Consider the following 17,244-nt stretch of genomic DNA (forward strand, 5'->3'; position numbering starts at 1 on the left):
ATGATGCTATGATGAATATATATGTATAGTAGAAGGGCCGTCCACAGTGGCTGCTTTGTGCTGTTCTTGGAGAGAGTGGGAGTTGTATTTCCTAGTGTAGAGGTCTGATCTCAACACTGTGGTGCTGAGAGGACAGCTCCTAAGCTCCTGCTATTCCCCAAGCCCTGTGCTCAGCTCATTCACTCATAGACCTCAGTGAGGGATCTGCAGCTCTCAGGGGTCTCAGGATTACTGACATATTACTGCAGCTTAGAATTTTGTCTTTTATATAACCATTCACATGCAGTGAATCCCTCCGCTTTACCAAATCAGTGATAGCTATACTGAGAGGCAGGAGAAATACTACAAACTCCAGGATCTCCAGGAACTGCAGCCATCAGGTAAAGCTGAAGTCATGTCTTATGTATCTGAAATGGAGCAGGACCTCTCTCGAAGCACTTCCATGGATAACTATTCCGCTTTGTTCTTCAATGACTCTTGTATCGAGCTTCTCATGTATCCATGTGTCAACATCTCAGATAAACAGACAGAGTCCCCAAAGCCACCCCAGCTGGTGGATGCCTGGCTTGTACCCCTCTTCTTTGCAATGCTCATGGTAGTGGGACTTGTTGGAAATTCTTTGGTCATTTACGTTATTTCCAAACACAAGCAGATGAGGACAGTTACTAACTTCTATATAGGTAAGTGAATTATAGTTGTTGAAATATCCTGTGCATGATGAAAGGAGTGTAATAGAAAAGCATTTTACTGAGTACTTAACAGATGTAATCCTTAGAAAAGAGGTATAAGGTTATATGTGTAGAAAAGTGTATGGTGTGTGGGTGTTGAAGTTCACTGGGCCATTCCATTAACCAATGTAAATTAATGTCTGTAGAATGACAAGAATTGAATGTGTATCCCTGAGGCTAGGTATAATAGTCATGGAAGATTAACCTCTGTGAGAAAAGTGTAAGACAATAAAGTACATACTAAATGTAAGGAGCATTGCAATATATTTATAAACTGTAAAGTTTAATATAGTAAAAATAAAAAATAAAAAAATCTATTAATTTGTAAAGACATATTTATTATATGCTATATGCTATTTTACAACTGTATCTGTTCCTTTCTAAGTTATTGGTGTCTGTTGGTCTTTTGTGTGTTGAATTTGGTACTTCTACCAAAGTTCTGTTTATTATGAAAATCACAATGGTACTATCTAAAATAAAAATTTGTGTGCATACTAAAATAAGCAATAAAGAAGAAGAATTTCTTGACATAAAGAGATTATTACAATATTTGTATTTAGAATGTCTTCTAAAAACAGTATTCAGTTATTGGGGACATTTATCAGGGCTTCTTTGTCAGAAAACTGGAGTTGAAGTCCTGCAATTCTGCAATTATTAGACACTTTACACCAGCTGCACACCAAGAAAGAGCGGATGGGTATGAATGGGACATAGCCAACAGTGGAGTGGACCGCCGCAGGGCAGGAAAAGACTACCTAGACCATGCAAACATTCACCTTGTTAGTTCACATGGTTATTACACTGGTGTAGTTTAGACCACTGACATACCCACCTACTAGATACATCCGGATGCATGTACACTGGTTAATGATAAATCTCCCCCATAGAATCTTGTCTTATATTCTGAAAATTACACAATTTTAAAGAACAGTGGTTACATATCTTAGAAAATATAATCATCATAAATACAGTTCTTACTGATGCGGGTTTATAAATGTTGTGGGTGGTACTTTTGTGGTGGTGACATTTTCTTTCCCTCTACTGTTTTTTTTTTATATTCTCATCATCCCTCTCCATAATAACTTACTGGTTTAACTTATATCAGTGTAGTGTGCCAAAAGACAACATTTACATAAAGGGAACCGGTCAGGCACATCTAGCCCGCTAAACTGAATGTCCTATCTCATTTACTGTACTGACTTGCTCTACATGATGATATTGAAATGAGTCAGCACTATTGTGAATTATAAAATGAGCCTTCCCACTCTGCATGGTATCATACAGTAAATGAGGTAGGACCTTTGGTTTAGGGGACTTATACTGCAGAATCACATGTCCAGCCTATCCAATCAGAGGTATGTCTTTAGAGGACATGCTTGTGGCCACTTAGTGGCTGCAAGCTCCTTGATTGGCTGCTTCAGCAGTCAATCAAGCATACTGGTGCTTCTTCTTAAACACATACCTGGACAAGCAGTGCTTGTGCTGTCACTGGGTTTGTGTGTGCCGGATCCGCAAAATTTGGTATAAGCCCAAACTTTGCAGTTCCGGTCCACTCATCACTAAAAGTGAATTGTGAAAAGTGAAAAGTTCTTGTAACTATGCAGATAAAGGTAAGGTTACTCTACAAAAAGAAAATAATGGAGAATTTACAGTTTTAAAGTATACAAATATGTCTTTACTAGGCAAAATTCAAAATAGGTTCAAAATGGAAAGAATATCACAAAAGAAGATACTGGAACAAAGACATGTTCAAAGGCATATAGCAGTAAAGTAAAATCAATTCTCATTGTAAATAACACTGGTATCAGGAAAAGATCAGTGTAGACTGTCTTTAACCACAAGTACTATATGGAGTGTATAATGACTTGTACTAAAGGCTACGCACATCGACAAACCAAGAAATTAATACAAGTCAAAAGATTCAGGGAAAATGCAGGTATTATGTTAATAAAGAAAGAATGCCAGGGAACAACGTGTAAAACTGAAAAATTCAACGGTATCAAAATAGAAACTTAAAGCCTTGGGGTACTTAGGCTATGGTGGTCTTTCCTTGAAATCAGTGTTATTTATGGTGTACTTTCTTTTTTTTTTTCAAAAATGTGACTATTTGCTTTTTATGTCATACTTGTCATATTCTTGAAAAAGCAGGCATGGGAAGAGAGGGGCTAAGTGGGAGGGCACATATTTCCTCATAACTATAAGCTAGAGTAAATTATAGCTTTTAAATGGGGTATATTTAGCTTTCTAACAAACAAAACTCAATAAATAAGGTGCATCTTACTCTGGAGAACAGTAAGTTAAGACTAGCACATGGAACATCAAACTTGATTAATTCTCCCAATGTGCTTTCATGGAGTTGCAGTCATAGGTAATGCAAAAGTAACCCAAAATATTTCAGTTACCACCATCAATAACCCCTAGAATCAGCCAAAGCACCTTACAAGCCACAATACTCATAAAGTGTATTCATGTTGTGCAATGGAATAGAATTTGCTTTAGTTTCACAGTGAGGTTTTAAAGGACATGAAGATGTGTACCCGCCCCCCCACTGCACCATGAACATGCCAATCGTTTTGGGACTCACATGCTGCTGTCCAACAGCTTCAAAGTGGTGCAAGATTAATACATCCCATACACAGATGGTGATCTCCGGCAGTCTAATCTTTGTTAAGCTGATCTATATGTACGATATATTTTATACTCGCACATATACACATAAATTCCATTTGCATACAAATGTCATTTATATTTACATATTCCTCATAAAAACACATTGGCCCAGGTTTTTCAACTGGTCTTCACCAGTTTTTTGGTGCAGTTTGCACATGTATTTACATAGTGTTTACACTAATACTGTGTCCACTGTGACAAAGTAGCATGCACCTAAATAGTGTGGATTCGCACCATGCACTATGGGCCACATTTATCACTTTTGTGCGCCTATGTGTAGTAGTTGCGCCTAAATTCTGGCGCACTGTTTTGCCAGAATTATCACAAGCTACAACCATCTGTGATAAGTATATTTTCTGCCTCTTATTAATCACTTTACTTTAACACAGTTTAGGCGCAATTTTGGCGCAGTTTAGGCGCAATGTTAGATTGTTAGACATGTCATCCTGCTACAAGCTCCTCTCTGCTTCTCCCACAGCCCAGAATGAAGATAACACTCACAGCAGCACCCAGGTGTGTGACACCCAGCACCCAGTGACCTCCTCAGCAGGGGCTTCTCCTGGAGGGGATCCCCCAATGCTGGTCTCCTGCTGCACCCCTGTAATTCTGCACAATATCCCGCTCAGACACTGGGCAGAATTTCATGGGGGACACTTGTTTGTAGTATCTGCAAACTTCTGCAAGCTTCTGCAAACTTGTGCAAACTTCTCTCCTCTCTTGCTGTGAGCTCAGCGTTTTGCAGAATATTTTGTAAATAGAAGGTGATGACCTGTAAATAGATTCTGCAGCTCCTGTCTGCAGAATATCTAATGTATCTATTATATGTTCCAGTGTCTGGCTGAGCTTTGCTGCTAGAAATCAGCTGTTCTGCAAAGGTGCTTTCTTCTCAGTTAACGCCACCTCCGTGCTGGAGTGTTTTTGCGCCCGTTTTTGCACCTAAATGCAAACGTTGCAAGTGATGAATATCATTAGGCGCAGCAAAACATCTGGATTGGTAAGATAGATGAGGGAAAGCTGCTTATTTTTGCTGCGCGGCTAGTTTGGCGTTTAATCGCAAAAATGGCGCAAAAACGGTGCGCCTGAATGAAAAGGCGCAAAAACAACAAAAAAAACGAGTGATAAATGTGGCCCTATATTTATGTTTGGTGAACATTCATTAAACTGAGTGGACTAGAAAAATACTGGATTGTTACTGGAGATTATTAAAGACCTGCTCCAGTCTTCATTTATCCAGTGCACTCCAGACATTAGTGACTACACATAGTTCAGTTTGCCTCACTATTAATAAATGTGGGCAAATAAATACACATTCCATAGACATGCCTACTACATGCATATACACATTCCACAGACATGCCTACTACATGCATATACACATTCCACAGACATGCTTACTACATGCATATACACATTCCATAGACATGCCTACTACATGCATATACACATTCCACAGACATGCCTACTACATGCATATACACATTCCACAGACATGCCTACTACATGCATATACCCATTCCACAGACATGCCTACTACATGCATATACACATTCCACAGACATGCTTACTACATGCATATACACATTCCACAGACATGCCTACTACATGCATATACACATTCCACAGACATGCCTACTACATGCATATACACATTCCACAGACATGCCTACTACATGCATATACACATTCCACAGACATGCTTACTACATGCATATACACATTCCATAGACATGCCTACTACATGCATATACACATTCCACAGACATGCCTACTACATGCATATACACATTCCACAGACATGCCTACTACATGCATATACACATTCCACAGACATGCCTACTACATGCATATACACATTCCACAGACATGCTTACTACATGCATATACACATTCCATAGACATGCCTACTACATGCATATACACATTCCACAGACATGCCTACTACATGCATATACACATTCCACAGACATGCCTACTACATGCATATACACATTCCACAGACATGCCTACTACATGCATATACACATTCCACAGATATGCTTACTACATGCATATACACATTCCATAGACATGCCTACTACAGGCATATACACATTCCACGGACATGCCTACTACATGCATATACCCATTCCACAGACATGCCTACTACATGCATATACACATTCCACAGACATGCTTACTACATGCATATACACATTCCACAGACATGCTTACTACATGCATATACTCATTCCACAGACATGCCTACTACATGCATATACACATTCCACAGACATGCCTACTACATGCATATTCACATTCCACAGACATGCCTACTACATGCATATACACATTCCACAGACATGCCTACTACATGCATATACACATTCCACAGACATGCCTACTACATGCATATACACATTCCAGAGACATGCCTACTACATGCATATACACATTCCAGAGACATGCCTACTACATGCATATACACATTCCAGACATGCCTACTACATGCATATACACATTCCACAGACATGCCTACTTCATGCATATACACATTCCACAGACATGTCTACTACATGCATATACACATTCCACAGACATGCTTACTACATGCATATACACATTCCAGACATGCTTACTACATACATATACACATTCCACAGACATGCTTACTACATACATATACACATTCCACAGAGATGCTTACTACATGCATATACACATTCCACAGACATGCCTACTACATGCATATACACATTCCACAGACATGCCTTCTACATGCATATACACATTCCAGAGACATGCCTACTACATGCATATACACATTCCACAGACATGCTTACTACATGCATATACACATTCCACAGACATGCCTACTACATGCATATACACATTCCACAGGCATGCCTACTACATGCATATACACATTCCACAGACATGCTTACTACATGCATATACACATTCCAGACATGCTTACTACATACATATACACATTCCACAGACATGCTTACTACATACATATACACATTCCACAGACATGCTTACTACATGCATATACACATTCCACATGTATTCATATTATACACAGATACATGCTATATACTCATGTCAAAATTAACTACTTACAGTTCTTCTAGATCTTGCAGGTGATGCCTTGCAGAAGCTAAAGCTGCCATAGTGCATCAGCAGCTGGGGGGTGGAGGAAGCTGAAGAGCAGCTGGGGGGTCATAAGATATGACTGGACCCTGATGAGAAGGGAGGGGGCCAAATTCAGAAGTGAGCATCTGGGGGGAAGACACAGGAGTGGGCTGCTGGAGGGATCATCTTGGGGGAGGCAACTGTTACATCACTTTCCTGTCCTCCTGTTCAAATTCCTGTTTCACTGTCAATTCTTCCCTCCTGTTACTGACTACACAGTAAACTACCAGAACAGTGCAGGAGAAGGGAGACACAGCAGCACACAAGACAACTCTCACATTTAATCAAGTGCAGCCAGAAGCTCTGAGCTGGTGACCAAGGCTTATTTTCCCTACAGTGCAGAGAGCAGGAGATTCGTCCATGTGCGAAACCCCTGCGCCCAGCTGCGTCATCCCAAACATAGCCCGCAGGGGTAATCAGGAAGTCAGCTCTGCCCATACACTCCCCTGAGAGAACTGATTGCTGGTGCTAGAAGCTTCACTGCAGATCCAGGTAGACAGTGGTTGGACTACCTGTCACCTCCCTCAGGTCTCTGCCATCTGCCGCCTGAGGCAGGATTTTTATTCTGCCTCATGGCAGATGCAGCCTTTCCTGTCATGCCCAGAGATGATCGGATCAGCCACTCGCTATCTCTATGAAGCTGACTGAGATTGCTGATTGCAGCAACTCCTTTAACATATCAATCATGTCAATCATTGAAATAGAGGTAAATAAAACTGTAATCATTGTATTCTGATGCTGGAATTTATATAAAGAGGAGCAGCGTTTATGACAAGCATATTGTTCCTTGTAAAATTATCTGTCATTGCTTCTACCTCAAAGGGAGGTAAAAAGCAAATAGTGCACTCTAATGCACACCATACATAACATGGATATCAAGGAAAGACCACCATGGCCTAACTACCCAAGGGGTTTGAGTTTCTTTTGAGGTTTACCTGTTGCACCCCAATGAGCCATCTTTTGTTATTACCACAATACCAGCTCCCCCCCCCTGAATATTTATATTACGGCCCTGGTTGGGTTGTTGATGAAAGTCTACACTGATTTTTCCCTGATACCAGTGTTATTTATAATGAGTATTGATTTTACTTTACTGCTAGATGCCTTTGCGTGCGTCTTTGCTCCCGTGTCTTCTTTTGTGTTATTCTTTCCATTTTGAACCTATTTTGAAATGGTTCAGCTATTGTCTTTTTATGATAAATTTCGCCTTATAAATACATTGTTTCCCATATTTATTAAACTGGCTACAATAGTGTTTTGTGTGAAAGAGCACAGAAAAGAAAGTGCAAATTTCCTTTTTGTAGAGTAAACAATTTTTTTCACATAGTTATGGGCACTACATGAAATGGACATTCATTCCCTATTAGTGATGAGCGGACCCAAACTGCAAAGTTCCGTACTGAATTTGAGTGTGTCATGCCAGAGATTCTGAGGACTGTATGTTTGGCTGACTATGAGTCTAATCTTATCTGAAGATATGCCACTGTAGGAACTCTCTTGATATTATTGTCTTGTTGAAAGAGAGTACAATAGGGTTCATTTCCCATTATCATAGATGATAGTGTTTAACTTTGTTCCCTGTTTGCTCTCTGTTTAGAAAAAGGTAAAAATCTCACTGTTTGTTATTTCTAACATCTGAGACGTGGTAAGTTTGTGGCTTGCTAAATTTATCTCTTGGGAGGTCTTTAGAGAACAGGGATATTCTCTCTTTTTCTAACATTCTGAAATAATGCCCCTCTATTCCCTTTCCACGTATAATGACGAGTTAATTAAAAGAAACTACTCCACCCAAACCAAAAAATCAGCTGACTCAAACTCAAAACAAAGCCTCTTCAATGGATACAGTCCCAAACTTATCTAAGGGTGACCCCCTTAGATAAGTTTAGGAATGTATCCCTTGAAGAGGCTTTGTTTTGAGCCCCTTACGTTTTAATAGCTTACATTTTAATTTCCACCCACATCCCATGGCCCAACCCTCTACCTCATCTCAAATTGAATCTTAATCAGCAGAAATGGCATTGCTGCCGAAAGGCACTCAAAACTTATCCCCTTCTCTTAAAGCTGATACACTAAAGAAAAACTAACAATCCTTACTTACAGTAGAAGTGATGCAGAATATGCTAGATAGATTTGAGACAAAGATTTTTTCTAGAATGCAGGATATGAGGGGTGAGTTACAAAGAGAAGTATGGACAAATTTTGAAAGAATAGATCAGGTGGAAACCAAGCTAACTGAAGTGACAACATCTTAATGAGTTAGAAGATAAGATAACAAAACTTGAGCTAAAAATTGGGGACTTAGAGGACAGATCAAAAAGAAATAACGTTCGCCTGAGAGGTATCCCCGAGATGCAGCCCTGGAGGAATAAGCAGAGAAATTTATCTCTGCAATCCTACCGGAAGCAAAAGATTTAGACATCATAATAGATCGTATCCATAGGATTCCTAAACCAAAAGCAGAGACCCCAAGAGATAGAATCTTAAGGATGCGCTAAAAAATCTTCTAAAACAAGAAACCTGTAAAAATCCCAACTTTCCTCCACCTTATGGAAACATTGAGATCTTCTCGGATCTGTCAGCTACACCATTGAAAAAACGGAGAGAGTTTGGTGAGATAACTAAGGTCCTAAGAGAAGTGGGTTTAGCTTACAGGTGGGGTTTCCCAGAAAAATTAACAGTAATAAAGGATAGCACATGTAATAATGTAAAAGAGGCAGAAAAATTAATCAAAAAATGGGGGCTGCTTAAAATTTCTCATAACACAAGCCGAGACAGCAAAAAAGTTAAAGGCAAGGTGGATCGGGAGTGGTCTGTGCTAAAATAATGTAGGAGGGGGGATGGCGGGGAGATTAAACCCTCAAAGTGGAGCCAATTAGAGTTATATGATCCTTTTTACCCCAACAGAGGGGGGGGGGGGGACCACTATCTTCTTGGTAACCTGTCACCCGCATCTAATATAACAACACTGAAAATGCTAAGAAATTAGTCAGAAAACCAGTGTATGCAAGTTTAAAAAATGTTTTTGTAATTGTGTTTAATAATTTATGTTGAAGATGGCTCTCGGAGGGGCAAATCAATTAAAATAAATAATGATGGATTAAAAGCATGTCAAAATAATGTCATTGAAATAATGTCTTTGAATGTTAATGGGCTGAATACACCACGTAAGCGTTCATCACTATCGAAAAAAATAATTAAAACACAAGCAGATATAGTGGGGCTTATTTATTAAGGATTTTCAGGATTTGCACCGCTGGGACAGGTATTTTTACTGGGGATTGTGTTGCATGCGATGGGATTGTGGCACGGCTGTGCTGGCTTTCATGTGACAGAAATCAGGGGCTGGGCTGTCTGATTCGGACTGAGTGCAGGATTTAACTTTCAAATTGTGTTGCAAGATCAAGCACTTACATACACTGGGAAGAAGAAGGTGAACTCCATCAGATTTTGAGCAGGGAAGCGACACATGCAGAATATCGGATGCATGATCTTAGTGAACTGTGCACAGTGCATGATTGTCAGACAATCCACTTTCGTGAACCCCGCAGGAACAGGTTAGTAAATGTGCCCCAGTATGTCTGCAAGAGACACATCTCCTTAAAAGAGATGAAGTATGCCTCATCATCAAGATTTTCCTATGCTTATTTGTGCAATATCTAATGCCAAAAAAGCAAGGGTGTACATGATGTTTTGAAAAAACAATCATGTTCACCCTCTCTAGGAAATGGTTGATGATGAAGGTAGATATATTATAGCCTTAGGGTAAATTAATGACATTCCATATACTTTTACGGCAATATATGCCCCAAATAGAGGTCAAAAAGCTTTCTTTGAAAAATCAGCTGCCCTATTAGAACAAAATGCCAAGGGGAAACTCATTGTAATGGGATTGGACTGCTCCTTGGGAACCGGAGGTGATAAAGGAGATTTAGCTCAAATAATAGCTGAAGAGAGATTGCATGATGTGTGGTGCTATCAGCCTGCCAAAGAAAGGGATTACATCTTGTAGTTTGCCAGACACCTCTCGTACTCAAGGATTGACTTTTTTTTGGTTAATAATTTTGCATTAACATCATGTTTATATTCCAAAATAGGACAAATAACATGGACAGACCATGCCCCAATATATCTAAATATTAAGGAAAGCTCTATTTCTTTCACAAATACCCCTTGGAGGGTTAATGATGCTCTTCTAAAAAAACAACACACTCAGAAGTTGATATTGAGGACTACAGATGAGTTCATTAACATTAATGATAATAAAGAAGTCTCTGATGAAACTCTTTAGACCGCATATAAACTACATATAAAACAAATGCTTAAACACACAACAGCTGGGGAGAAGAGAGCAAAAGATAAAGACAGTCGAGAAATTTTATCATAGATAGCTTCACTAGGAAAAATGAATAAAAAATAAAACCCCTCGGAAAACACCGGTAATAAGCTCTTGACACTTAGAGCTTCATTGAGACTGTTGATGATATCAGATTATGAGAGATCACTTAGGAAAATAAAGTCACAAAATTATATGCTGGGAGATAAAGCAAGCAGGACTCTTGCAAAAAAGATTAAGAAAGAATTAGCTAAGGAAAGAATAAATCTCCTACAAGAGAATAGTAAAACCCACTTGTGTGACCCCAGGGAAGTAGCCGAGGCTTTTAGGAAATATTATGCAACATTATATAATCTGAAAAATGATACAGTTACACCCGAACCTACTATAGAGTAAAATCCAGAAATTTCTCTCCTCGGTATCACTTCCAAGCATATCTGTAGATCAAGCATACCGTTTGGCAATGCCATTTAACCAAGAGGAATGAAATATAGCTCTAAAGAGACTTAAATTAAATTCAGCTCTGGGACCAGATGGCTTGGGGAATATGTATTATTCCGACTTTGGTCAAGTTTTGAGTGACCTCTTATTAAGAACTTTCAACTACTAGCAGAATCAGGGAGTAGTTTTAAAGATGAACGTAGAAGCAATAATTAGAGCAATCCCGAAGTAAGATAACCTCAAGCCATCCCCAGAAAACCATAGGCTAATAGCATTAATCAACTGCGATTTAAGAATATACGCTAAAATATGCTATATTAGATTGGAAAGAATAATGCCCAGTTTAATATCTACAGACCAAACAGGGTTTGTATATGGGAGACAAACTAGGGATGCTACAAGGAGAATGATTGACCTCATACATGTATCAAAGTCCTTGGGTGCCCCAGCTGCATGCCTGACATTAGATGCCAAAAAGGCCTTCAACTGGATGCACTGGGGTTATCTAAAGGAGGTCCTGACCAAAATTCGTATAGTCGACCAAATGAAAAAGGCAATTTTGGTCCTCTACTCTGCTCCCTCAGTGAGGGTCTTGGTTTCAGGTTTTTTGTCATGATCATTTGATATCTCCAATGGCACTCGCCAAGGTTGCCCATTATCCCCAGTAATATTTGCCCTAATAATGGAGCCCTGGCTCACTCAGATCCAACTCAGAAATTGTATCACATGGGAGGAGGAAGATATACAATTTCCCTATATGATGACGATGTCATCACTTGTCATGATCCTGAAAAGTCGTTTTTTAATCTGTTACAGATTCTAAGTCACTTTTCTAATATATTATATTATAAACTGAATATAAAAAAATCTGTTTTTGAATAAACTGATGGAATAATAAGCAACCACGGGTGGCAAAGGCAAATTTGTACTACCAGCTTAAGAAGGGAGGCATGGCATTGCAAAATATTGCAGCATATTGCAAGGCGGTCTCATTGGTGCACATTTACTAAGTTGGATGCATTTCCGTAGGGTTTCACAAATTTTTCCGTTTTGCGCTGAATTGCCTTGGGTTTTTGGCCCGCCCAATTGGATTGTGGCGCATCGGCGGTGGCTTGCATGCAACGCAAATCGGGGGGGGGGGGGGACTTCAGACAACCCGACTGATTTGGACAAACCGCGGAATTTAACGTTCAAAATTGTGTCGCAAGATCAGCACTTACATGCACCAGGAAGAAGAAGGTGAACTCCGCTGAACTTCAGTTGGGGAAGCGACGGATGCAGGAAATCGGACGCACAAGCTATGTGAATCGCGGAATATCCGAATCCTCGTCAGACATTCCGGATCGGTGGCGTCAACGGGAGGAATATGTAAATGTGCCATATTTAGAGAATGCTGGAATTCAGCAGTACACAAATGGATAAGTCTAGAAAAGAGTGTTGTTGATAGGAGATCAATAAGAGTAACAATGGAAGCAGCATTTCTGGGGAATTTAATATTTTGCCCAAACGTACCTACACTCCAACATACCTTGAAAACTTGGAAGGAAGTAGTTTGCAGAATAGGGTTAAACAGAAGTCAAATGACAATTAGAGCGTTAGAACCTCTGGTTCCTAATATGAAACTTGACCTTGAGGTGAAAAGAGGTATACTCAAAATTGCTGACCTTTATGAGGTCATAGTCTTAAAATCTTTTGAATGTCTAAAAGTGCAATTTGACATTCCCAATAAGGTTTTTTTTTTTCTTCTTCAAATAATAAGTATTTCAATGGAGGGGAAAAGCATAGTAAATCCCATTTGTGGCCATAGTAAAATTATTTGAGCCTTCTGGGAAAAAAATAATGGGCATATCAGTGGAATATGATATCCTTCAAAGAAAGGCAGACAACCTGAGATATATGCAAAAATGGGAATCTCCTTTTACTCGACGCTGCCAAAGCTTTTGACAGCGTCGAGTGGAAATTTCTATGGGCAACTCTGAGCAAAATGGGATTTGGACAGAGACTAATTAACTGGATCCAGTTACTATATTCAGGCCCTAGAGCACGGATAAAAGTTAATGGGCGTGTCTCTAATGAATTTGCACTAGAGAGGGGTACAAGACAGGGGTGTCCCCTATCCCCATATCTTTTTGTGCTGGCTATAGAGCCTCTGGCCGCAGTGATTAGGAATTCTGTGGAGATTACAGGCTTTCCTGGGAAAGGGGTAGAGGAACGTATATCGCTCTATGCAGACGATATGTTGATTTATATGGGAGATACAAATAGTTCTCTTCCACAGTTGATGTCAATTATTAAGGAATTTGGCCTATATTCGGGGCTTACAATTAATTGGGACAAATCTGTCCTGATGCCACTGGCAAAGGAGCATAATATTAATGTCCCGATAGAGGTACCATTGCAAATGGTAAGCAAATTTAAATATCTTGGGGTAGTTATAACCCCAGACCCGAAGGAATACATTAAGTGTAATCTTGAACCACTATTAGCTAAATCTGCCGATAAAATTAAGGTTTGGTGTAAACTCCCACTGTCTCCAATCGGGAGGGGTAACATTGTCAAAATGGTGTTAATGCCTCAACTACTATGTATATTACATAATTCCCCGATATGGATATCACAAAAATACTTCCATAGAATCCGTGGACTATTCAGGAGGTTAGTGTGGATGGGAAAACAGCCCAGAATTTGACATTTTACAAAGGGGGAAGGCGGATGGAGGTTTGGCTATACCAAACCCCTGGCTATATTTTATAGCGGCACAAATACAACACTTCCAAGGCTGGGGGGTAGAGGCAGAAGGAGAGCAAGCGCACTCAGCCAGTAAATTGATTAGCTTATGGTCACAACAATCAATACCAGTACAAGCCTTAGAGGGTGGGTTTGGTGGGGGGGGGGGGAAGTAAGTAATAAGCCAACAATGTCACTTATGTCTAAAGTGTGGTCCAAAGCCAAAGACATTTTTGGAATTCCCAAATAGACCTCGGAAACTCCAATCTGGCGTAACCCGGCCCTTTCAGAAATTTTTCGTCTAGAAGGCTTTACTCCATGGGAAATGAAAGGGGTAAAGACGTTACAACACATCTATTCTGAAGGTAATTGCAGGACATTTGAACAAATACAAACAGACTTTCAGTTGCCACATGTATGGTTTTATCAATATCTTCAGCTTAGACATGCTCTCGAAACACAGATTAGGGGGGAGCCGGTAGAAGTAGGTTCTGTTGGGGCATTGAATAGGATATTGAAGGCAAAATCCACTAAGGGCCTAATTTCTTACTCCTACACTATATTGCTCAATGACTCCATGAAAGATGTGCCCTTAAAATGTAGGGGAAAATGGGAAAGAGAAGTGGGTCCTATTGAGGATGAACAGTGGACAGAGGCTTTGGAACTAATTCCCACTCTTTCTCCTGCGAAGCTTGCAGGATGTCTCACCTCTTACTGTTGCATAGAGCTTATAAATCCCCCCAACTGTTGTATCGAATAGGGATCAGATCCACCTCAGACTGTCCAAGATGTGGCACAGAAGATGCGTGAATACTGTATATGATGTGGGATTGCAGAGAATTGGAAAATTTCTGGAAGTCTATTTTGGAGTTAGTACGTAAAGTCTTTTCCATTACTATAGAAGCAAGCCCTCTGGCATGTTTATTAGGGGTCTTAAGGGTTGATAACTTGACAGAACCAAATAACATCGCAATTCAACATTCCTTATACCAAGCCAGGAAGGTCATAGCCGCTCACTGGATAAGGCCTCGGCCCCCAGACAAGAGGGAATTCACAAATCGTCTGAAAACAATTATATGGTTCGAATATAGTGTATATGCAAAATGGAATTGCATTCCAAAATTTGAAAAGATATGGGGCAAGTGGATGGACACACCAGGTTTGCCATCGGCATCCCTGTTACGTTTAAGGGCAAGTTTGGAGTATCAGCTATCTTTGGTGAAATAGGCAACGGAGGTTCCATGTGTAACCAGAATAATTGGAAACAAGGGTGTTGGAGGGGGAGCTGGCTCATAGGGGAGGAGGGGGGGGGGGGTTTGGGGTAGAGTAGAGAGGGATATATATCGTTATATTTATTTGTGTAATTTGGATTGTATTGCAGACATTGCCAAAATATAGTATAAAATCTGGAATATTCTTGATGTTATTACCTGGCTGTACTGTATATGTGCAATATTGTAGATGCCTGTCAATGACTATATTTGATGCGGTATATATTTATCTCATTGTTGTACTTGTTGGGTTTGTAAAAGGGGGGGGGGGAACTTTTAATAAAAATATCTGATTTAAAAAAAAAATGGGAATCAGATTTAGGCATAAAATATGATAATAAACAATGGGTAAAAAACTCTCAGATAGACAGCCCAATGTTCACTATGCATAAATCATTTAGAAGAGATAAAAAAGATGCTTTTAAGATGATACCTCACACCTGAGAGACTTTTTAAGAGAGGAACTTCATCTACCTCTCTATGTTGGCGGGGATGTGGAGCTAAAGGGGACCAAGTGTATTTTGGTCACAGGTAGGGGATCTGATCAGTAAAGTCACACATTCACATAGCGATATCTCTGGTGGATCAAAGATGGATCGTTACTAATCTACTGATTGGAGCAAGGCATTGAATAGCATTACATTGGAAAACAGCACAAAAATTTGATTTAATATATACACATACACTCACCGGCCACTTTATTAGGTACACCTGTCCAACTGCTCGTTAACACTTAATTTCTAATCAGCCAATCACATGGCGGAAACTCAGTGCATTTAGGCATGTAGACATGGTCAAGACAATCTCCTGCAGTTCAAACCGGGCATCAGTATGGGGAAGAAAGGTGATTTGAGTGCCTTTGAACGTGGCATGGTTGTTGGTGCCAGAAGGGCTGGTCTGAGTATTTCAGAAACTGCTGATCTACTGGGATTTTCACGCACAACCATCTCTAGGGTTTACAGAGAATGGTCCGAAAAAGAAAAAAACATCCAGTGAGCGGCAGTTCTGTGGGCGGAAATGCCTTGTTGATGCCAGAGGTCAGAGGAGAATGGGCAGACTGTTTCGAGCTGATAGAAATCAAATCGCCACCCGTTACAACCAAGGTAGGCAGAAGAGCATCTCTGAACGCACAGCACGTCGAACTTTGAGGCAGATGGGCTACAGCAGCAGAAGACCACACCGGGTGCCACTCCTTTCAGCTAAGAACAGGAAACTGAGGCTACAATTTGCACAAGCGCATCGAAATTGGACAGTAGAAGATTGGAAAAACGTTGCCTGGTCTGATGAGTCTCGATTTCTGCTGCGACATTCGGATGGTAGGGTCAGAATTTGGCGTCAACAACATGAAAGCATGGATCCATCCTGCCTTGTATCAACGGTTCAGGCTGGTGGTGGTGGTGTCATGGTGTGGGGAATATTTTCCTGGCACTCTTTGGGCCCCTTGGTACCAATTGAGCATCGTTGCAATGCCACAGCCTACCTGAGTATTGTTGCTGACCATGTCCATCCCTTTATGACCACAATGTACCCAACATCTGATGGCTACTTTCAGCAGGATAATGCGCCATGTCATAAAGCTGGAATCATCTCAGACTGGTTTCTTGAACATGACAATGAGTTCAAATGGCCTCCACAGTCACCAGATCTCAATCCAATAGAGCATCTTTGGGATGTGGTACGGGAGATTCGCATCATGGATCTGCAGCCGACAAATCTGCGGCAACTGTGTGATGCCATCATGTCAATATGGACCAAAATCTCTGAGGAATGCTTCCAGCACCTTGTTGAATCTATGCCACGAATAATTGAGGCAGTTCTGAAGGCAAAAAGGGGTCCAACCCGTTACTAGCATGGTGTACCTAATAAAGTGGCCGGTGAGTGTATATACACAGCCCCCACC

At 40.3% G+C, this 17,244-nt stretch overlaps 1 protein-coding gene across 1 annotated transcript in view; it reads left to right on the top strand.

Moving 5' to 3' along the window:
• Window positions 1–204: 204 nt before the first annotated feature.
• Window positions 205–17,244, top strand: part of KISS1R (KISS1 receptor) — a 240,970-nt gene continuing 223,930 nt past the window's right edge. Inside the window, exon 1 of the mRNA XM_072126562.1 lies at window positions 205–680. Within this exon, the coding sequence (XP_071982663.1) occupies window positions 395–680 (286 nt within the window). The 5' untranslated portion in view covers window positions 205–394. The remainder of the gene's footprint in view (window positions 681–17,244) is intronic.

The sequence above is a fragment of the Engystomops pustulosus genome, chromosome 1, assembly GCF_040894005.1.
Source record: "Engystomops pustulosus chromosome 1, aEngPut4.maternal, whole genome shotgun sequence".
NCBI classification, from domain to species: domain Eukaryota; kingdom Metazoa; phylum Chordata; class Amphibia; order Anura; family Leptodactylidae; genus Engystomops; species Engystomops pustulosus.